Source organism: Acanthisitta chloris, unplaced genomic scaffold (assembly GCF_000695815.1).
Source record: "Acanthisitta chloris isolate BGI_N310 unplaced genomic scaffold, ASM69581v1 scaffold5488, whole genome shotgun sequence".
NCBI lineage: Eukaryota > Metazoa > Chordata > Aves > Passeriformes > Acanthisittidae > Acanthisitta > Acanthisitta chloris.
The window spans coordinates 4,238-26,532 of record NW_008688577.1 but is presented as its reverse complement, the minus strand read 5'-3'; the positions used below and the strand labels follow the sequence as shown (position 1 = coordinate 26,532).

Here is a 22,295-nt window from a genome sequence, read left to right as displayed (position 1 = left end):
AGAGCTTAGATGCTTGTGGCCCCAGTCTCTTGCACGTGCAAGATACTGATGTTTTAGAAAAGAGTATTCAGTAGCTAGAAAATAAAAGCAGAATACACCTCCTGCCTTCAAAACAAAAATGAGGTAAAAATTAAATAGACTTCAGTTGTTACATGTATTTTCTCAGCCAACTCCACGGTCCTGTGCAACAGGATGTTATGCTCTTCTGTTCAAACAGGCTGCAGCAATTCCAGCTGCTTAAATACAGCTCTTCAGCTTCCATGAACACACTTCTGCCCAGACTAACACACACAGTGCACTCACGTGGAGTTAAGTAGAGACCCAGACCCCACAGTCACTGCAAGGTCAAACGCTGTGTCAAATATTGTGGTTGTCTGACTAAGAACATTTCCAGCTGCCAGAAACTAAAGTCTTTGTCTGGCTCTGGTTCCTGCTGCAGACTCAAACAGGGAACATGGTCAGACAAACTTCACTTCTTGGATAACAGAGTTGGTTCTATGTTTGCTGAGCAGATTCATTAGCACTTAGGATGGCACCACCTCAACAGCACCTCTGAGTTATAGAAATAATTTATTACACGCTCTATTAGTATAAAAATTTACAAACCAGTTCTTTTTGTTCAGTTTCCCTTTTCCCCTTCAATAAAAAAAGGAAAGATTAATGTAAAATCTAAGTCCATTACTGTATGGAAATGCAACAGAATTACTATCAACTGGTATTTCCCCCACAGTATACAGATAAAAGATGTCATAAACATCTTACAAAGTATTTCTTAACTACAGTGGTGTCTCCAAACAAAATCACTAGTGGGACAGTTTGGAGATTTTGGAGACAAAATATTTTTTGGATGAGTTCTTGCCTTATTTTTAGATGCTACTGGTAACCGAAGTAATCTTTCCTATGGGTATTACTGTAAAGTTATTTTAATCTCAGGACAAATTAGAAGTGCAACTCAAAGCTTTTAATTCTTCTGGTGAGAATGAAAAAATATAAATACAAATTAAAAACTGTACAAATTAGAAAGAGGTAATTTGCTCAGTGTATTCTGGATCGCTTGACTCCGCTCGTTTCTCCCAGTGCTTTTCTTTTCTGGGATAATCCAGCTCCAAGTTCTGTGTTATTCTGAAGGGAAGACTCAGCTTCTGGCAGGCAGTAAGACTCCATTGGGGGAGGTGGATCCTTCAACAGAGAAAGAAAAACTGAGTGGGTTAGCTCAAAAAGAAAGAAACAGCTCATTAGTTGTCTAAAACTGGGAATAACAAAACAAGCATTGCACACCTACATTTTGAATACATTTTGTGAGCAGCTCCCTACTCTGCACCAGACCCCACTGCCAGCACCAGAACAAGTCATGTGACAGCAGTTAAATTTGAGCCCACAGATCAAAACATGCAGCATAGACAGTTTGTGGCCACAATTCCTGGCAAAGGAAGCACATGACTGCAGAGCAGCAGTCCCTTGGGGTGGCTGGGGCTGTGGGAGGTGAGGGGCCTGCCCCGTGGCCTGTGAGGTAGGTGGGAGCACCCCTGAGAGGGCTCTCAGCCATGCACACCTGGATGAGGTAGTCAGCGATGTACTCTGGTTTCAGGCAGTTCACTCCTTGGGCTGCTGCCTCTGCTACATTAACCCTGGTGTCATCAGGCTTCAGCTTACTGAAGTCAGCAAAGAGATGAGTTGCTTCTTTAAAGAAAGATGCAGAATGGCCAGAAAACACCTACAGACAAAACATGACAGACAAAAAACTAGTTTAGTTTTGTGTTTCTTCCCCAAGACAAATCCAGCTCATGACCTTTCGTTTCACTCATCAGATTAACTAGGGGAAATAAAATACCATTTACAGCTGCATTCTGTACCATCACATACTCTTCCAGAAGGGTGATCCTTCTCATCACAGCAGGACACAGAAATTCTATCCTCAATTCCCATTAGCTTGTGTGAGCTCAGACAAGCTGCTCTGCCTGACTACTTGCAAAATGAAGACATAGCTTTTTTCCTCCCACCTTCTGACCATGTCTCAGCTTTCCTGTGTAACCAGTTTTGTTAAGACCTTTTACTCACATGAAAAATACCCAGCATAGAGTTTAACGGAAAGTAAAATTAAAGAAACATAAGTATATTTCTTTTTTTTTCCCAAACAACAACATACTTTTGCTCCTCCTGACTGAAGAAGGCGCCTGAATCCTGCCTCCTTGGTTTGATCCACGTTCAGGATCACTTTCCAGCCACTGAAAGCTCCCTAGAGAAAAGACAATTTAGTCAAAGTATGCTGGTACTGAAAAAATACAAAAAGACCAAATGGATCTATAATTTCCCCTTTTGAGAATATCCATAAAATAAGGACTTGCGCTCACCTAGTTCTGTCTTTAAGTGTGAATGCCAGAAAAAAAATCCACAGAACATACAGCTACTGGGCCAACCCCACACAGGCAACCAGCTACCACTAAGCCCACATGCCTGTACACCAATCTATGAAAAGACCCTTGGGAATGAGTATGATTTCCAGAACATCAGACACCCATTTATACAAACTCATCTTGCAAAAAGAACAGCTACTTGGAAACAACATTACCCTCTGTATCCCACCATGCAGTTAGTTACAGTAACAGCATCGAGGGCCACCTGGTTGCCTCCTACAAGCATTCACTGTGGTTTCCAAGTAGGCAAAGGGTACAGAGGGTTTGTTACAAGCATTTGGTTTTAAAAAGGTTACTGTAAAACACACCCAAGTCAAGATTTATCCCGATTTAACTGAAACATCACCTTTCAATGAATACTCAACCGCAATGCCTGATTTGAGAGAAGAATTACAAGGCTTTGGGGAGTTCAAGTGTCAGTTCCATAAACGTCACTGAAAAACTATGGAACTTGCACTGCAAAAATCATGGAATGTGCTCTAGGTACCAGTACTAGTTGTGGTCTCCTAGTAAAGCTGAGTTAGGTGAGCTCTCCAGTCAGAGCTCTAAAGCATAAACATCATCCTCCTGACTGAGGAACATCTACACACATAAATAGTCACATTCCAGCTGTGAAAAACATGAACAGCAGTCCAGGAGGCAATTAAGACTTAAAATATACCAGCATAGAAAGTTTTTTCTAAAAAACCAAAATTGCTTAACTAGAATATGTCCAGCTAAGACATTTTGTTCTTGATAACAGGACAGGCTACCTTACCCCGCCAGTTAAGTTTCCAAGTTTCTTGGTGACAATCCCTGTCCCATCATCCACCCACACTATCCAACTTACATTACAGCAGTGTCTATATACCTCAACAATTCCTGTTTCTTGTCTCCCCTTATGAATCTTTTTCCTCCACCTCATGGCTGCCAGAGCTAGTTTCTTCTGGTTCACATTGATTCCAGGCAAAACATTAAGTACAGAATTACTTCCCCACTCATAATCTTCTTCCTGGAACAACCATAAGCTTCAATTACAAAGCAGTCCTGCCAACTTTACCAGCAGAAAAATAAACTTTTAAAAAACACACCAAACAGAAAAAAAAACCAAAACCCAGAATGAATCCCATCTCACTCCAGCCACACATATGGATTTTACTCGGCTAAAACATCTCTAGGTAAAATTAGAGATATGGCTCTTAATTGCACATAAGTATCTAAATCAGCTCAGGTTTTCTGTGACATTAAGTCACAAACATGAGATTCCTCTTGCAGTTATCTACAATGGAATTCAACAGCAGGGCAAAGCAACTCAGTACTCTGGACACCACTGACTCTGTATTTCTACAGTGTCTTTCTTCTGAAGTTGATTCTGCTAAATAAAGATATGAACAGTCCACAGTCACTATGTTAAAGTTAGCCTGGGCAACATAAAAGAACTGCTTAGCCCAGGAGAACTGCAAAATTTAGTTAGGGAGGTGAGGAATGGGAAGAGAGTGTTCAAAAATGTTTATGTACCTCGGTATAGAGTCAGGTTATTTAAAACTAATATATGGCCATTTATTGAAAGGATCAAGATTTAATTCCTGGTGTAACAAGATCCATGTAAATTTAGCTGATACCAGTGAGAATTTACCAAAAGATACTTAAAGATTCAATTTTCAGAAGCAACTATAAAAAGTATAGGTATTTCATTTATCTTATATCAGGAGTTTGGTCCAAGACCAGTTTTCATGAAAAGCTGGCCAGAAACTCCTCAGACTTTGGATTCTGTAAAATTCCCAAGGCTCAGGCACCCTAAATTGCTAACTGGTTTTGAGAGGTTGTCTTTTCCTACCAGTGCAAAACAAAAATAAATGCATACTAATGTCTCAACACTAGGGTCACATGCCTGAACAAAGCAGCCAGCTCCTCTACATGCCTCCAAGTAGGAACGATGAAGCACCCACTTTCCAGCTGCCATGGAAGCCAGGAACTTTTCATTTCGAAGAGGATGTCCCACAACAATGTGTGTGCAACTTGGATCAAAGTACTGTTTCTCAAGTACTGTTCCACCTTGAATTGAGGAAAGAATTTAATTCAAATTATCTAAGGGTCATGCTGTACCACAGAAAGCATCAACTCAAAGTGATAACTATTTGGATTCAGATAAAAATATATTCAAATTTACACTGCAAGTATTATCATTGAAATGATGTGGGCAGGAGCTGGCAAGGAAGGAGAAGCAGCCAGGAAAGAGGGGCTCTGTCCAGTGCCACTGCAACACAGACAGGAATGAGAGACACCAGAGGACAAGCAGATCCTGGGCACTCCCAACAGTAAAGAATGAGGCTCTTGTGGAGACAGCTAGAAGAGAACTGCCAGAAGACAAAACCATTGCTGTTTTATGGCAAAGCTGATCGCTCCATAATAATAATACTATATTCAAGGAATCGCTCACAAGCACAGAGAGACATAAATTTGAGCCTCAAATCTGATGAGTCACTAACAGAAGCCCTTTCTTTTCCCCAACGAGCCACAGCTGAGCAGACACATACAGACACATACTATTCTTTGCATTTCACAAATATCTGGTACCTAATTCCTCAATCAGATGGCAGTAATCAAATCTTTCTTGAGGATTAAGAGAAGACAGCTGAAATTTGCGATGTTTTTCTGGTTCTTCATCAGCCTTCTCATCTTCTGTAACAGCCTAGAAATACAGTAACAGATTTTGAAAATATGACAGAATGATTAGGTTGACAGCTGATTATTTTTGTGCCAAACATTCTGGGTTATTTTTATATTGTTTTCTTTTAGCTGGGAAAAGCAGAACCAAACCTGTCAATCACTTGACAGAAAAGCTTGGATCTTATCAAATCATCCTTAGGCTTCTCATTGAACATCCTCGTGGTACCCCCTTTCTTCTGGGCACAGCTGAACCAATCTGTCACAAAAACTAATCCTTCATTCATATCTGTTCAGTGCCAGGTTGAACACATGAAGAAATCAGCACTGATCTATCACACTGCCTCATTCATTCAGACTGTTTCTAACTTTGAGGGCCTTTCCAGCACAGCTTCTTTGCTGAAGTGACACATTATGCCTCGGAAGGCACAGAGCTGCTGAAAGTTTGAGCATCAAGTGATACACTGCAGGCAAAAGACTAACCTCATTTTCCTTCCCCCTTCCAAGTTTGCTATAAAGTAGTAGAATTTTAAACCAGGTTTTTGGCAGAAAAATCATTTTCCATTTGTAACTAAACATAAAATTTTAGATATCACCAGGAAACAAAGGCCTAAGCTTGTTTCCATCACACACCTGGAGATGTTCCAAGTATTAGGCACAGTAACTCTAAACTCCAAAGCCTACCTTAGCGTTCCAGCATGAACTAACAAGTCAAAAAGCTTTACTTGTCTGAACAAACAAGCTTTATTTATTTGAGCAAACATTATTTGCCCAAAGGAAAGGGGCAAAAAGAAATAGAACTGCACAAAAGTAATCCACCTCAAGATTTTAAATGCAGATATTCACCTGTTTTATATTTATCATCAAGTTCAAAATTTCTGAAAGTGTCGCTACATCTCTCAGAACCCAAATCCTCATAAATGTAACAAACCTTTTCTTTGGGCTCTGGGGCCACAGGAGGGTTAGCCAGTGGGAAAGCAATGCTGGGGGCCTGTGGAGTAGGGATCAAGTTGTCTTTAATTGGTGTTTCAGGATCTCTACATACAGGATTCTTTAAATTTTCAATCACATCTCCATCTCCAGCCACAGGGACAGCTGTGAAAGTAAAGCATTGCTGCATGACTTGTCTTTAGCAGAATATAATTATGGATAAAGTAAAAAACAAAAGTAAATAGAAAACCCCACAACTACTGCTACAACATGTACAGCTGCATTTCAAAGATGCTCTTCCTTATACCACGATATACCACAAGCCTTATATACCACAAACCACCAACTGCAATACTGCAGCTTCACATCCCTGGACGCCTTGCTTTGAAAAAAACCCCACACCCTCAAATGACCTAATTTCTTTGACTAAACTGCACCGACTTGGTTGAACCAAAAATCAATTCAATGCATTTAGGTAATCTTCAGCCTCCTCTAGAACAGGGTCAGTTTTCAGGAAGACTGTTGCCACAAGCAGAAACTCTACAAGTAGACGGAAGGGAGGAGTGGGTGGCAGGAGGGAGGCAGTGAGCAGAGAGAAATGAAGGATTCCGCTCTCTCAGAACAGGAAGAAAACAAAAACAGATGAAAAAACATATGGTTTTGGCAGAAAAGGTACATTGCTTCCTTAATCCTAGCAGTAGGCTTAAGACTTGAAGAAGAACAGGGGGTATAAATAGAGTATCTTCACAGAATCCTGAGCCAGGCATGTCCATCAGCAACTCCACACGTGTTTTGGGCCCAAGAGTTATCTTCCTATAGTCCCATTCTTCACCTATGAATATCTCCACTACAGTTAAAAAGATTTTGCTACAGGTGTTCCCATCTGAATTCCACTATACCTACCTGGAAACCAGCTGTGGCTCCAAAAAAACCCAAAAGAAACCAAACTTGGAAGATTTTATGAAGTCTTCCAAGTTGTTTTTTTGGAACCACAGCAGTCTATCTTTAGACAAGCACTGCCTTGGTGTTTGACCACGAATGGATAGGAAACCTTCTCTTTAAAAAACAGCAACACATAACAGAGCTCAAAGACATAAAACTGTATTTTTGGCATTTGAGAAATGCCAACAATGTTCACTTCTTTTTTTTTAAGTAGAATTCAAACACTACTGTATTTTAAAAGTCCTAAAGATCAAGTGGATGCTGTGACAAAGAACAAAGATATTGCACGTCTGGTTTTACCTATAGCAGCGATCTCTGCATCAGGTATAGATCCTTTGAGGGCAGACTCCTCCATGTTCTTACTGGCATTACTCTGAGCTTGGTCAGTGTACTGGGAAGGACTATTAGGCCACTGAAAGTTGCTGACAAGTTTTGCTCTCTCCTCCCTCGCTGTAGGATCGTCCCAGATGATCTGCTCACTCTGGGATGGCTCTGTGTTTATATCTCCGAGTGCCTGACGGGATTGCCTAAGGAAGAAAGCACAGACACCTTAAATATTCATTTTACAAAAGACTGCCATTCTAGAAGGCAATGTGGTAGTGATCACATCAACTGTAGCATCCAAGTGACCTCATTATTACAAAGCATGGCTGGCATGGGGGAATTTCAGCATAAAAGCTACTCTGGCACCTTGGCTTTGTGAACCCAAGTGTTGGCAGAGCTCAAAAAAGGCACACGAACACATCAGTAGATGCTTTTATTATGTGCATATTGATAAGTTATTCCAAAATCAGTGTACCCTACTCTTTACTGAGCCTATTAATTTGCAAATAAACACCAAGCTAAATGAATAATTTTGCAAGGCTTCCATTACTTTCCTACTGTACCTCAGCACCAATAGAGTTCAAATCCTACTCTTTGTGTTGATAGAAAAGAAAAATGAAGGAGAAGAAACATTCAGAGAGGACCTTTGTAGGAACAGCTACTACTTGCATATGACCTACATGCTGAAAAACTGCAGCACTGCTTTCTTCAAAATCTGTAAGAACATTAAATAATCTGAAGAGAAAGAAAATAAACCAGTTGGCATAATTCAACTCGAACTAAAAGGCAATCATACTAGTCTCTGACTTTGAGTAAAAAGAAAACAAACAAACAACCCCTTTGGATTAAGACAACATTCTGACTTTATCTAGCATTCTGAATTGCAAGTGAATCAACTCAAGGACATCAGTAGAGACAGACAATACATCTGAAAACCCTGGAGACTTACTCATGTTTCAATGAATGTCTAAATATGTGCAGGGAGGACAAAATAAGGTACTCTGAAACACAAATCAATACCTTAGAGCTTCCAAGAGCCTACTGCGACCGTTTCGCACGGACCGTGCACTATCAGGAGTGGCTGGGGACCCATCAAAACTGCTCCTTGAAAGGGATCTCTGCCCTCGTGGTTTCTCTAGCGATGTGGCAGACATGATCTCCTGCAGCTGCCTTTGGAAGTTCTCTCTCATTTCTAGTGCTTGGGTTAGAACTTAAAGGAAGGAAATAAACTCGTAAGATCACAGCTGTTCTCTTTTCACTTACTACAATCTAACTACAGTTCAGTGCTTCAGTGAAAACTGAAATTCCAGACATCTTCCCCCCTGTACCAGGACAAAGGCGACAAATTAAGGAGAGGAAAAAACTGCAAAAAAATATCTAGGCAAACTATTCATGCCCCAAGTCACCTGTTCTTAGACACAAAGAGAAATCTGCATTTGGTTCACTTCTGAATTTGTCTGCTGATCTAACTTAGATCTACAACACTCCCGTAACACATCCACATTAAAAAATACATACTCGAAAACAGCAATTTGTCATGTTAAGGATGAACTTCAGGGTTTTGAAAACAAAGAAGCAACAATATAGTAATTTATAGTGGATGATCATGATTTTCTTCTGGGCTGTCAAGGTCTTTAAAACAGAGAGGAAATCCCTTTCCTTGCATCCAGCACCAATAAGGGCTAGCTGTACTTGACCTGTATAAAAACACGTTACCTAAAGCTTCCAGATGTTAACATTCAGCCCCCGAAACTGCAAAAGGCTTATATTAGAGTTTGATGTTCATACATACTCTGAAAATGGCGATTTACATTTACCTCCTTTGGATTCACTGGTTACACTTTGTTCTTCCCCTGTAGAGACTCTTTCCTTTATTTGGTCAATAGTTACATCATCTTCAGCATCATCCTCGTCCACTGGAATAATCTAAAGCCAATGAAGACAAGTAGATTTCTCAAACACCAAAGTTTTTTGCTTTTTAACCATGTCCAACACTTTAGTACAAATTCTGAGGATTGTTAATCTTGCCTTAGAGTAAATCCAGCCTTCTGCTACTGCAATGACAGTAGGAACAGTGAACAGTAGCATCAGTGACAACACCTATTCTGCAGTCTAGATGTCTGCTATGGCAAGTTCACACCTTAGATCTCATCACATACAAGAGGAGGCAAAGACTTGGACCTATGTCATTTCAAATGGAAAAAGCAAATCCTGAAATGCCTGTGTTTCCCTCCATCACCCCAGAAAAGGAATATTACGAATGCAGAAAAACCTTAAGGAACATCTGCAAGAGCCACTATGAATCACCAGCCAAACCTGATTTGGGACATTGCCGAATAAGCATCAACTTTTCAATTAATATGTTAATATAACTATTTACTAAACCCAAATCACTTCATAGAACACGAATCCCTATCATACACCATACCTCGTTTTCCTCTGCTGGTTTTCCAGTTGACAGAAGTTTACTGGAGGAGGAGAGCGTGACATCTTGCATTGCACTGATGTCCAGGCTCATTTTGGGATTGTAAGTGTGAGGAAAGAGAGATTCAGGAAGCCGTTTGTGTTCTTGGGCACTCTGTAAGATCATCAGTTAACAAAAGAAAGATGAGGAACTGATTGAGATAAAAAATTTATACCTAAACATAGGAAAAGTACAATAAAAACGCTGCCAAAAGAAATACTTTACACAGGGGAAAAAGGTGACTGTCAGTCTGGGAAACATGCAGCAGAAGTGCTCAGTGGAAGAGAATTTATTTTCTCCTCCTCCTTGGAGAACAAGGTAAAAGTACATCAGTGTAAACAGATGACTATTAACTCAAAGCAGGATGCAAAACATCAGGCCTATACATGCTCAGTATAAAAGCAAACAGAAAATCCACAGCCATATAACTTGTTTTAAGCCTAAACTTCCCTTCACCTTTAAAAAGGGAACAAAACAAGCTTCATACCTCCAAAAGCCAATGTTCTGAAACAATATGTACACCCCGTTCTTTAACAGATTTGTACTCCTTATTGCTGTCATTCTGTCCTCCCTTGTAGATGAAGTGTGTTACTGTTTCATCAAAGAACCATCTAGAAAAGAAAAAAAAAATACAATCTGAAGATACAATTTCTACCTAAAAAGCATCAGAAATTCAGCTTAGAAATTGTCCTGTCCCTTATTCCTGTTCATATATGGTTCTGCCTATTTTGTTATCCCAATAAACCAAATTTCTTTGCCAGAAAAAACAGCATTCAGTTTCATGACAGAACACTTCAATGTCTTTTTGAAAGCCTTCCTGAAATAAATCATAGAATCAACTGGGTTGGAAGAGACCTCAAAGATCATCAGGTCCAACCCTACCGTTGTTACTAGACCATGGCACTAAGTGCCACATCCAGTCTCATCCTGCAAACCTCCAGGGATGGTGAAAATTTAATTCATGAAACTGAATCTGCTAAACATATGGAAGAGGAGAGGTTTTGCTTCCGTTTTTGTTTTTATTTAAGTGGAGTTTTAAATCAGTTTCTGAAAAGAATGTGACACAGGATGAGAGCTTTTTTTGTTGTCCCACTGAGCTGTGCTGATCCTTGAAGCTCAAAATAAAACGCAGAATTTTAACATTTAACATTCCTACATTTAAACTGAGAAAGACTAGTATTTGCTATCTACTGCAAGCATCTTCAGCATTTCTAAGCTACTACTAAACACAAGGGCAACTTCCTCCACACCATGAATAGCAACACTTATTATAGAAGTCAGTCATAAAACACATAAATCAGATTTAGTGAAGCAGAATTCTGTCTTAAATCACAAATGTTAGTTTACAGTTTCTCTTCATGACAACCTGTTTTTCCAAAGTTTTTCAAAGAACACTGACATAGCCATGCTTAGTTTCTAACAAATAATTCGTTTTGAGCCAGGAAGAAACACAAACAAATTCACATCACATTCAAAATGTAAAATACAAAGCAAATGTTAAACCATCCGAAAGCTAAACTTCCTTAAATATGAAGAAGAAAAAGAAAAATATTCTGCAATTCAGGAAGACTTCAGGACAAACAGTCTTTCCAAGGCAGCCTTATCAAGAACACAAGAAAATGGGGATATGGCAAGGAAAGATGGCCTTATTTCACATTAGAAGCAGATGGACTTATTGTTTAAGATAGTGAAATCTAATGTTTAGCTACACCAAAAGGCATATTAAAATGCAAGGACTTATATCCACTAGAAGGTACATCAATGCAGAAGCTCAGAAGCTATTTGTATGGGTTGATACCTGTAGTCTGCTCCAAGAGAAACTGCTACTGCGTTCAGTTCACTTTGCTTCTTACTAAGTTTTTTACTAACATAGATAACAACATCAGCTAGAGGCTTGGGCTCTTCTTCCTGGTCAAGCAGCAGGAACAAAAACAGGAGAGTCACAGTTGGAAGGTTTCTGTATCAGTAACAAAAATACTTCAATATTTAGTGTAGCGTGCAGTAAAATAAACAATAACAACAAAGGTAAGATAAACACACTTCCTGTATTTCTGCTGCTCCCAAATTCCTTGGTCAAACCCAAGCATTACTGTCATACCATACACTAGGAATCCCAAGAAAAAAGACTCACTTTCAGCCAGTCTCTCTGGAACTAGATTCTGCTCCTTTCATCACAGACTGAACACTTCCTGAACACTGAAATTAGGGAATTATCAAACCTAGGCAAATCATCAAACCTGATACCACTGAACTATTTCACTGTGCTGGAGTGAGAAAAGTAAGAATAAGCAGCTACAAAATAAGAAGTGGCAGCCTTTCCTTTCTGAAGGACAATAGCTTTCCTGCCCCTCCTCTACAGTAAACAGTGTACTATCATGGTAAGCAATACACAAATACTCCCTTTCCTCCTACATCTTGTTTTCCCTCACTAGGGCAGATTAGACTGAAGAGGCAAGGTGACGACAAGAAAGAATAACCTATGTCTTTATAAGAAGGAAGCAACTGATCACATCTTGTGCCTCCTAGAGAATACAAGAGCAGCAACTTGCAGAGGGAGACAGGGACAGACAAATGCATTAAAAAAGAACTCCTAACTTTAGTCCAAGACAAAATATCTAACCCTGTTCAGCTGGAGCTCAGGAATTTCTTAAGTGCGATGAAATCATCTCATTCCAATACTACTAAGTCTAAATTGGTATATATTTATATGCCATGTTACTTAGCAACTACTTAATATTCCAGAAAGTAGTGTAGAAAAAGGTTTCTAAAATTCTTTGCCTTCCATGAAGAAATTCTTCTATCTTATCTTCCTTTAACTGTCACTGAAGAATGCATAATCATTTTTACGCAAACACATCACAAATAACAAACAGTTCACCAACTCCTTTGTAACTTAAATCACAAAAAATAAGCTATTTTCTTAATTAAATCTATACTCTACAAATTAAACCCCCAAATTTCCTACCACTTCTGGCTGTGCAGCAGCCAGCTGAGGGCTGGCAGTCAGAGCTGCTGTGTGCCTTGTGCTGTTTGCCAGTGCCAGTTTCAAGTTTCTGCCGATGACTTCAGAGAGAGGTGTGCTCGGTTTCCTGGTTTTTTGATCAGGACCTCTTGGAGTTTCCAAAGCTGCCAGAGCATCCTACAAAAAAAAAAGGAAAAAAAAAAAAAAAAAAGACACTGACTGACTTTCATGAACACCTTACAAAATTCTCACTCAAAGTGCAAGTTTCACAAATAGATTCTGTAGTAAGACTTCATACTCCTAAACCAGGACAGAGTGCTGCAGTAGCAGCTACCAAAGGAACTGTAGCACCAAAGGAATTGTAGCACCAAAGGAATTTTGTAGCACAAAAGCAGTACAAGACAATCCCAACTTTAAGAGTCTGGATAAGCAAAACAAGAAGATAACAGATTTTTAATCTCTTTTCACTGCCATCACTGAAAACTGCCCTTAATGAAAAAGCCAGTGGCCAAACCCAGGTATTCCTAACCCAAACCAATTACTTTCATTTACCAACACCTCATCCTACAAGAGTTGCATATGAGTATGTGATTCTGTCTGCACCTTTAAAAGGCCAGTTCAAACTGTCCTTTTTTTTTAAAAAAAGAGGGGAATTTTGGTCTGGAACATCTTGCTTTTGAAAATTATTGAAGTGGTGAACTACTAAGATTTTTGAAAAGCCGAGTAGCAACTGAATCACAGAGTCACTCACTCACAGAATAGTTTGGGTTGAAAGGAACCTAATAGTGTATCACCTACTTCCAGCTCCCACTGCCACAGGCAGGGACATCTTCCACTAGACCAGGTTGCTTCCAGCTCGATCCAACTTGGCCTTGAACACTGCCAGGAATGGGGCTGGTCAGAGCTTCTCTGGCAACCAGTTGCAGTGCCTCACCAGCCCCACAGTCCAGAAATACTTCCTAACCTCTGGTCTAAATCAATCCTCTTTCAGTTTAAAGCCATTACCCTTTGTCCTATTGCTACACTCCCTGATCAAGAGTCCCTCCCTATCTCTCCTGTAGGTCCCCTTTAAGTACTAGAAGGCTGCCAAAAGGTCTCCCTGGAGCCTTCACTGGATTCTTCTGGGTTTGTAATACATATTTTGTCCTATTGTGGGCAGAGTGATTGAAAAAAACCCCAGGAAATCACAAAAATACACAACAGCCCACCCACAAACAACGCCCCCCCTAAATCTAACAACTTTGCAGGAATTCACTGCATTGATCTTTCAGTTAAGGCCTTGAAAGTGAAAAACAAACCTGAAGCCTTCCAAAGCACACGTGAGTCATTCAAGAGCTATTCCAGCACAGACACTCCCCTATGTGCCAGGGTTTTGGGGTTCTTTCCTGGTTTTGCTAGCTTCTGTGACTTTCAGAAAGAGACATTGGACCCAAAACCCCAACACATTTTTCAATTTGCAATAACAGTTCTGTAATTGCTATAAGGGTCTTACATTAAAACATGTCATCAAAGTAGCATTCCATCACACAACAAGAAATAACTTTTTTTTACCAAACACCTGGAGCAATTATAAGCTGCCTTGTTACACTTCACAGTCTTTAGATGTAAATAACAGACTGTGTACTGTGTGAGGTGTAGGACACACAAGCATATGATGTGATAAGCACAAAGGAGCTTTCTTAAGGACATTACAGCACCTACTAGCCAATAAATTTAGTCCACAGGTCATTAACCTGAACTATACAAACAAATGGAGAAAGTTTTCCTGGCTTTACTCAAAAGGGAAAGTCTGGAAGTGAACAATATAAAAATGAGTGGGCTTTCTGCGCTGCTTTTAAGTTTATGCACATCTTTAACAGTACTGGCTCTACAGAATAAAAAACTTGCAGAGACAATCACCTTTACATCAAAAGATGGCTTGAACAACTTGTCTTTGGAGAGAAATTTTGATGGTGTGTCAAGATGTAAAGACGGTTCTTTCTGTAGCTGTCCCCCCTGTGCAAGGGGGGATGTCTTCCCAATATGATGAGAGATTACAGCCTGGAAAGCTTTGCTCTGGAACCTGTTGATATCAAGTGGGGTCACAGCAGGTTTTTTTCCAGCTTCAAGAAGGTAAGTAGGCTGCTCTGAATCAGGAGTTTTAGCAGTTGCTGGTGTCTTGCTAAGCTGAGTAATGGAAAACTCCGTATCTTTAGAAGAAACAAAGAAAACATAAGGAAGCAAACTGATTTTTCTTTTGAACACATATCTCACATATACTTTTATTTAAACAACAAGAAGTTCACCTGACCTTGCTTTCCCTAAAACAATAATTCATATCCCCCACAATAAATGCTCTAAAGGGATGATTACATTTTAAAAGTTGTCATCTTATTTGTCTCTTCCAGTTAACCAATAGTTTCTATTAGGGAGTTACTGAGCTTGACCCTTAGTGTCTGAAAAAGAGTGAGCAACTCTTGATCCACCCACAATGTTTGCAGTTCCACACACACCTGTGTAGCTTATGTATGTGTAATTCTCAAAACACAAACCCAAGAAAAAACATGCAATACCAAACACATCCTTTCCTTTCAACACTAAAGGTCTTTAACTCCTCCTCCCTGGCTCCTTACTTCCCACGTAACATAAAATTCCTTTCGAATTCACAACTCTGATGAATCACACTGCTTTAGGACACTATGTACGCTTTCAGTCCCTCACGCCTTTGGACTAACAGGACCAAGATTTAGCCAGGAAAAAGTCATTAAAGCTTATCCATCATGAATGCTTCTAGACAAGCATGACTCATCACCTTTATAGCTCAAAGAGATTTAGTGCAAGATTTGCTTTTGCATTTTACAGCTCATTTCCCATGCCCCCAACATTTTTTTTCCTTAAAAATGCAATACACAGATAAGATGTGCCTATGCCAACAACATAGCTTCTGTCCTCTTAGTGATCCAAATAATTAATTCACAAGGGCACTTTTAAAACAGGTCTGCTAACATTCAGTATTAAATCACTGTATTCCGCTTCTTAATATGGAAGAAATATTGCCAAATAAAAGGTGTGAAATAACTGGAAAAGGAGCAGAAGCATCAGAAGATGAGGCAGGCACGAAGGACTGAAGAGAGGGGCATCATGTCATTGCAGACTAGCAAGTAGGAAGTCCTAAACTGGATCTATGGTCAATTCCCATGCAATCCACAGAGCAGCACACGTGCCAAAAAGGACAAAGGTGAGACACTGAGCTTGAATCCCAACCGATAACCACAAGACTCCACTAGCTCCAACAGACTTGTTGCAATCACAGTGTCGTTTCTGCAATCACAGCTGAACAGCAGGAAAAAAAAAAAGCAGAAAATATGGTCACTCTGAGTGACCTGGTCTAGGGGAAGGTGACCCTGCCTATGGCAGAGAGCTCGAACTAGATGATCTTTAAGGTGTCTTCCAACCCAAACCATTCTATGATTCTATGACAATACTTGAAAAATATCCTTTAGCTCTAATCTTTGATGCTATTAGGAAAAAAATTTCATCATACCTGCCTTCTTTATCCTGAACAAACAGTACAATGACAAAATCACATTCCCTAACTTGCTAAGAACTAACCTTCAGCCTCTGGATTTTCAACCAAGAACTTGCTTTCATCTGCTCTCTTTCCTGTTCTTGCAGACTGCAAAAGCCAAGCTACAGTGACTGCTGGCAAATTCCACTTCTTTGCAGCTTCATACTTGGAACCATTTGGTTCTCTCAGCACGAGATGGGTACTGGCAAACATTCCTTTTTTTGCGTTGGCTTTCCGCACAAAGTATTCTTGGACTCTACAATTAGATGAGTAAGACATTCATTTAGCCATAACCAAAATTAATCTAAGGCGCATTTATACTATTATAAAATGCATTCAATCAACAGAAAAAGAACCAGCAGAATTATCTAAGGCCACTTTGCACCTTACAGCCTAACCTATATCTAAAGCAGAAAAAAAGGTAATGTTTGGCTTCTATCAGTATGGAAAACATCACTCATACTCAAGAAGTCCTCACACATCCCATTTTCAAATCACACACTGGGCCTCACATTCTTCTGGAAGATTAATGGAACTAGCTTGATTTCCTTTTGGAATCAACAAGCACAATTTCCAAATGAAAAACAGTTTTGATATTAGTTTTTCTTTATTCAAGGACACAATTTTTTCAAGAAGGCGTCTGGACTGAGAGCTCATCAGCAAAGAATTTAGTTCATACTACAAATCAGATCAAGTGATACTCTAAGGTACACAGTTTTCTCATGTCATGACTAAACACATTTTTCTTAACATTTTTCAAAGATCCTGATGAACTGAGAGCAAATAATTCACCATCCCAGCTCCTAAGAAACTTGTTGTGAGGCTGAACCAGACAGTACTGCAGAGGAAGAACAATGGTCCTCTCCTGGACAACTGAAGAGCAGCTCAGAAGGCCTGGCACCTGAAAACCTGACTGTTCATACTCTCTTCTAGAGCAGAACAAAAATTTACTGAGATTCAGTCACTGGAAAATATAAGACTGAGCACATTCTGGTAAAAATCAATCTGTGTGAATGCTGATTAAATTTCTTTAAAGGACAGGAAAATAAAAGAACTACATAATCATGTCTCATTACTTCAGCACTAGGTTTTGTAAATTATTAGAATATAAAAGAGCTGTAACTCTAATAAGGAGAAGCAAAATGCATAATGGCAGCACACTGGCTGTCTCAGAACAAGAAGAAATGATGACAGAAGACATACCTGGCTCCTAGCAGTCCAGCCAGATAAACAAGAGAGTCTCTCTCAGCACCCGTGAACTGGCTAAAAGAAAGAACACAATATTCCAGGGGGGTAGCTCCTTCCATTACTGGGACTGGTGTGAAAAGTGGATTGGACTGGGGATCCAAGAGGAGCCGCTGTTCCACACACGTTATCTTAAAGAAGGTGAAAGAGATAAAAATGCAAAACAAACCAAATAGCAAGGAAGCCAACAGTATTTCATCAACTGTACAACAGCATTTATAGACACACCAACAAGCAATCCTGCTTCCACCATTACATTACAACTGAGACAAAGTGTTTCCTATTAAATCAGACAAATTCATTTTTAGACCATTTTAATTTTGTCACGTTTGACATACTGAGGCATATCATACATACACTTCAATCTTTTCAGTTACTAAACTTCCAAACCTGGAGGCTCCCTTAAAGTAGCTCAAGGCATGACCTGAGGATCTGTATAGATTTTCTTCACAGAAAGTTACCTAGTACTGAAAAATACTGACAGCAGGTAGTCTGTATCATGTGCCCACTCCTGGAAAATATGGTTAGTATTTTTTGACTTTAAACTACAAAGCTGACTTGCTTTTCTGCCACAGATTTTAAAAAAGCTATAAAAAGCATGAAACAAGTAAAGATATCAAATTAAATCATTATTATTCAACTAGCTCCTTCTACAATCCATCATTTAGAGAGAATGCTGTCAGAGATCCTGTAAGCCTTTGAGTCATGACAGTGAAGTCCTATTGAACAATCCTGCAGCAAATGAAGTGAAATAGATAAGAGGCAGATGCAGGCTTTAAAGCAGGCTTTCATTTAGTACACTCAAAGGAAATGAGGCTAATCTCTCAGTACCTTATTTATATTTAAGCCACTAATAACTGCATTCTGACAAGACAAATTTCTAATACAGACACCTATTTTTTTGTGGAACTGAAAAAAATATAACCTCCTTACCAGCCATGTATTTGTGACAACATCACCAACAGTTGGTTGCACTGTGCACCCCAATAAAGGTACCACAGCATAGTCTGCAATGGTTCTGCTTTGCAGTGGCAGAACTTTCCCAGCATGCTCCTTTACAATATCTGCAATGCAGGACTCTTCCTCTTCACCAAAACCCAAAAGAAGAAATCTCTTCCTGACAAATAAACCTCCTTCAGCTGGTGCAGAAGGCTCTCCCAAAGAGCCGTTACAGACAGAGGATTGATTCTCTCCTTGAACAGACAAGTCAGTAACATCACTGAAGGATCTGGATGTTTGTTTTGCTACTTCATCTGAAAGGTTAAAGAAAAAAATTTTAAAAACCCAACCAAGCCTAACAATTGCTTGACAAGAACATAAAAGACAACTAAAAATAATTTCATGAAAAAAATGGCAGTATTCTGTTGTTTTCAGACAGGGTTTAGTTAAAAACTGCTCTATATAGGCCTGTCTAAACTTGATTTCTAAAACATAATGTAGAAATTAACATAGTAGATGTGATTGGCTTTTTAATACACAAATGCTGCAGAGCTCAAATGCTAAACATAAGTAGTTAAACCTTCTATGCTATGCTGAGCCTAGAACATACCTAATGTAGAATCATTATTTATATACTGAGCGAGGAAGTCATCGTCAGCAGTTTTCTGGTGCTTTGTAACGTTCACAGCTTCTTTCTTCAAGAAACTGTTATTTTTAGGAAGAATTGACTTCATTCCAGGTTGCTCCAAAATTGGGTTCTCCAAGATCTGGTAGTTTGGAGGGATATACTGTTCCACTGGTTGTAGATAACCTTTACGGAATGACTCCAGCAACCATTTTGCTGTCACCACATGAGGCCTACAAAATAAAGGGTTACACAAACAAGTTTCAGACCTGTTCAAACAAAGTTCAGACCTGTGACTCTTCTTTCTCATTCCACAAATACCAATACATACACACATATACACATGAAGTTTCAAACTCCAATGCTAAGCAAGCTTTGGCCACTTTAGTATTTCATGCTTCTTTTCTATAACACAAATAATATCTGCCACTGATGGATTGCCAAATTCTTCCTCAATTTATTAACAAGTACATGTTATCATGCCTTTTTACCAACAAGAACACTTGCTTTTCTATTCACTGAGGTGACTTATGGCTACCCAAATGTACAGTACAGAAGAGCACACAAGGATGTACTTAGCAACGCTAGCTGTAAGTCTTCTCATTTAGAGTAAGAACTACTTAGTATTTTCAAATAACTATGTGATTTTGAAGAATCATAGGATAGTTTGGGTTGGAAGGGATCTTAAATATCATCTAGGCCCAAACTCCTAGTTCCAAACACCCTTCACTACACCAGATTGTAAAGTGCCCATCCAACCTGGCCTTGAACGCTTGCAGGGATGGGTCACCCACAACTTCTCTAGGCAACCTGTTCCAGTGCCTCATCACCCTCACAGTAAAGAATTTCTTCCTAATGTCTAATCTAAATCTACTCTGTTTCAGTTTAAAGTCATCACCCCTTCCTTGTCTTGTCACTACACGCCCTTGTAAAAAGTCCCTCTCCATCTTTCTCATAGGCTCCCTTCAGGTACTGGAAGGCAGCAATTAGGCCATCCCAAAGCCTTCTCTTTTCCAGGCTGAACAATCCCAATTCTCTCAACCTTTCCTGATAGGAGAGGTGCTTCAGTCTTCTCATCAATTTGGTGGCTCTCCTCTGGACTCGCTCCAACAGGTCAGTGTCCATCCTGTGCTGGGGAACCCAGAGGGGTGGCAGGAGAAAGAAAACAAGGTGTAAGTAGACCTGAAGCAACATAGCTATCATAACCTGTGAGCTGTCTTGTCCAAAAAGTGTTTCAGCTCATCATTATTTTCCCCCAAAATGACATGGGTAACATCTTCATTGAGCTGATTAAATCGAACACCACCACCGCAATTAATAAGCCTTCGCATCTTGTCCAACTTCCTGCCACCGAAGCCACACAGATAGATCTACAAAGAGAACAGAGCAACAAAAAAGGCTTAAAAAATGTTACAAAAAAAAGGAAGAGAAAAATAAAAGTAGGTTATTGCAGTATATTTTAACTGCTAAAGAATACAAACTAATTGGATACATTTATCTTTGCAAATTAATCTAGCAAAGCTTCAATGTTCACTAAGAGAATGAACCCCCAGCCTAAGTCGTACAGCAACAAAAAAACCTAAAACAAAAAACCCTACACAATTCTAGAACCCATCCACTACACTGTTTAAAGAAAGATGTCTATAAATACAGGATTTTAAAGTTATACTACATATTTAACACAATTAAATACACACACATGTTGACACACATGCAAGCTACAGCACGTGGACACAAAATACATATGGTATTTGTTGCTGACCATGGATACAACAATTTCCTCAAGCAGCAACTGCCAGTGCTTCCAGCTAGTTGCTGTCACAGTGTTAAGACTGAACACTCCACAGAATACATTGTTAAACATACTCGACACCCATCTAACAAATCTTCAGGGGCTTGAAAAGAACTCATGTCCAAGTTTTCCAGCTCATCAGGAAGAGGATCCAGTCTGATGCTCATAGCAGAACTACTTGCAGTTTCATTAACACCACTCAAATTGATATTGGAAATGTGGCTGACGTCCGAAAGGGTTTGATCTTTAAAGAAAATTAAAATTAAAAGAGATGCATTAGTTTTGGCTCACCTCTCTCTGCTGCTTCAATAAACAAAACAGAAAATAACTATTTTTTTTTTGCACTATAAGGAAATGTATACTCTGAAGAATGAACAATACTAGGTAAGTATAACCCTTAAACAAGGGGTTAATTTACACACAGACTGAGCATGGTCTTAATAACAAGAGTGCTTATGCATCTCCTATTTATTCCCAAATGGATGACACCTATGACATAGAAGCCAATGAGACTGATTTTCAAAGCTTTTATTCCAATTTTGTGCCCACCCATTAGAAATACTCTTAAAGATAAACAGGACTCCATGTAGCAGAGAGATCAACAAGAAGGCTTAGTGCTTTAAGAGAGTAGGAATCAGGTGGGCACACACAGCTGGCTGTGTCTTTCATGCTACCACATGTGCTTACAAAATACTTCTAACTTTCCTTCTGTTAGTAGCATGGAGTAAGTGAAAACCAGTATATGAAGAAAACAATAGAACAACAATAAAAACTTAAAATTCAGCATTCCCCCCCCGCCGCCAGCCTGATGTAAGATTAAATTCATTACAGACACTTGCTTTAAACTGCAAATGTATGAACAGTCATGCATTTTTAGGACTTAGAGATATATACCACTGGCTCTTAAGCAGACAATGACACACATAATTCAGGTTTACTTTTTTCATAACCATTCACATGTTTCAAGTCTACACATGGTGGAATATTCACTGTGCATAAAAGCAATCTGTTGTGTTTTAAGCTTAAGCAGAATCTCAAACCGAAACTGCCAAACCATCATTGCAAAAGCAAGCACCTGAATAATCTTAAACAGTTCCTCCTCCTTATTACAAGTGTTTCCTACCTTACTTTAACAGGTTTTAAAACATCTTACTCACTATGGGGCTTGCTGGCGTCATTTGTAGGTGTTGATGTACTGGGTGCATTACTCAGCTTTGATCCAGCCTCTATTTTATACATCGTCTCATCCTGACAGAAGCCCTTCTCAATGCTGTCAGAAAACCACTGCACGGACACACAGTGCACGTTCCACTTTCTGGCACATTCATACTTCTGACCTTTCAAATGCAAACAACATTTAAAAAAAAGAATCACAATCACTAAAAAGCTAAAGCTTCCAGCAGTGATTGCTGAAAGATAGATGGATGTTAAGGAAATTTAAAAATTCAAGTAACTGATTTTAACA

The 22,295-nt window shown here is 39.4% G+C and overlaps 1 protein-coding gene across 1 annotated transcript in view; it reads right to left on the bottom strand.

Annotated features, from left to right (window-relative positions):
* Nucleotides 1-951: 951 nt before the first annotated feature.
* Nucleotides 952-22,295, bottom strand: part of TOPBP1 (topoisomerase (DNA) II binding protein 1) — a gene marked incomplete at its 5' end in the record, with an annotated part of 25,140 nt that continues 3,796 nt past the window's right edge. The window contains 22 exons of the mRNA XM_009081068.1: nucleotides 952-1,179; nucleotides 1,553-1,714; nucleotides 2,147-2,236; nucleotides 3,265-3,405; nucleotides 4,285-4,448; nucleotides 4,971-5,085; nucleotides 5,992-6,155; nucleotides 7,233-7,459; nucleotides 8,277-8,466; nucleotides 9,074-9,182; nucleotides 9,685-9,834; nucleotides 10,208-10,331; nucleotides 11,519-11,628; nucleotides 12,686-12,859; nucleotides 14,582-14,871; nucleotides 16,274-16,485; nucleotides 17,433-17,605; nucleotides 18,408-18,727; nucleotides 19,024-19,271; nucleotides 20,245-20,408; nucleotides 20,905-21,074; nucleotides 21,988-22,167. Coding sequence (XP_009079316.1) covers nucleotides 1,036-1,179; nucleotides 1,553-1,714; nucleotides 2,147-2,236; nucleotides 3,265-3,405; nucleotides 4,285-4,448; nucleotides 4,971-5,085; nucleotides 5,992-6,155; nucleotides 7,233-7,459; nucleotides 8,277-8,466; nucleotides 9,074-9,182; nucleotides 9,685-9,834; nucleotides 10,208-10,331; nucleotides 11,519-11,628; nucleotides 12,686-12,859; nucleotides 14,582-14,871; nucleotides 16,274-16,485; nucleotides 17,433-17,605; nucleotides 18,408-18,727; nucleotides 19,024-19,271; nucleotides 20,245-20,408; nucleotides 20,905-21,074; nucleotides 21,988-22,167 — 3,821 coding nt within the window. The remainder of the gene's footprint in view (nucleotides 1,180-1,552; nucleotides 1,715-2,146; nucleotides 2,237-3,264; nucleotides 3,406-4,284; nucleotides 4,449-4,970; nucleotides 5,086-5,991; nucleotides 6,156-7,232; nucleotides 7,460-8,276; nucleotides 8,467-9,073; nucleotides 9,183-9,684; nucleotides 9,835-10,207; nucleotides 10,332-11,518; nucleotides 11,629-12,685; nucleotides 12,860-14,581; nucleotides 14,872-16,273; nucleotides 16,486-17,432; nucleotides 17,606-18,407; nucleotides 18,728-19,023; nucleotides 19,272-20,244; nucleotides 20,409-20,904; nucleotides 21,075-21,987; nucleotides 22,168-22,295) is intronic.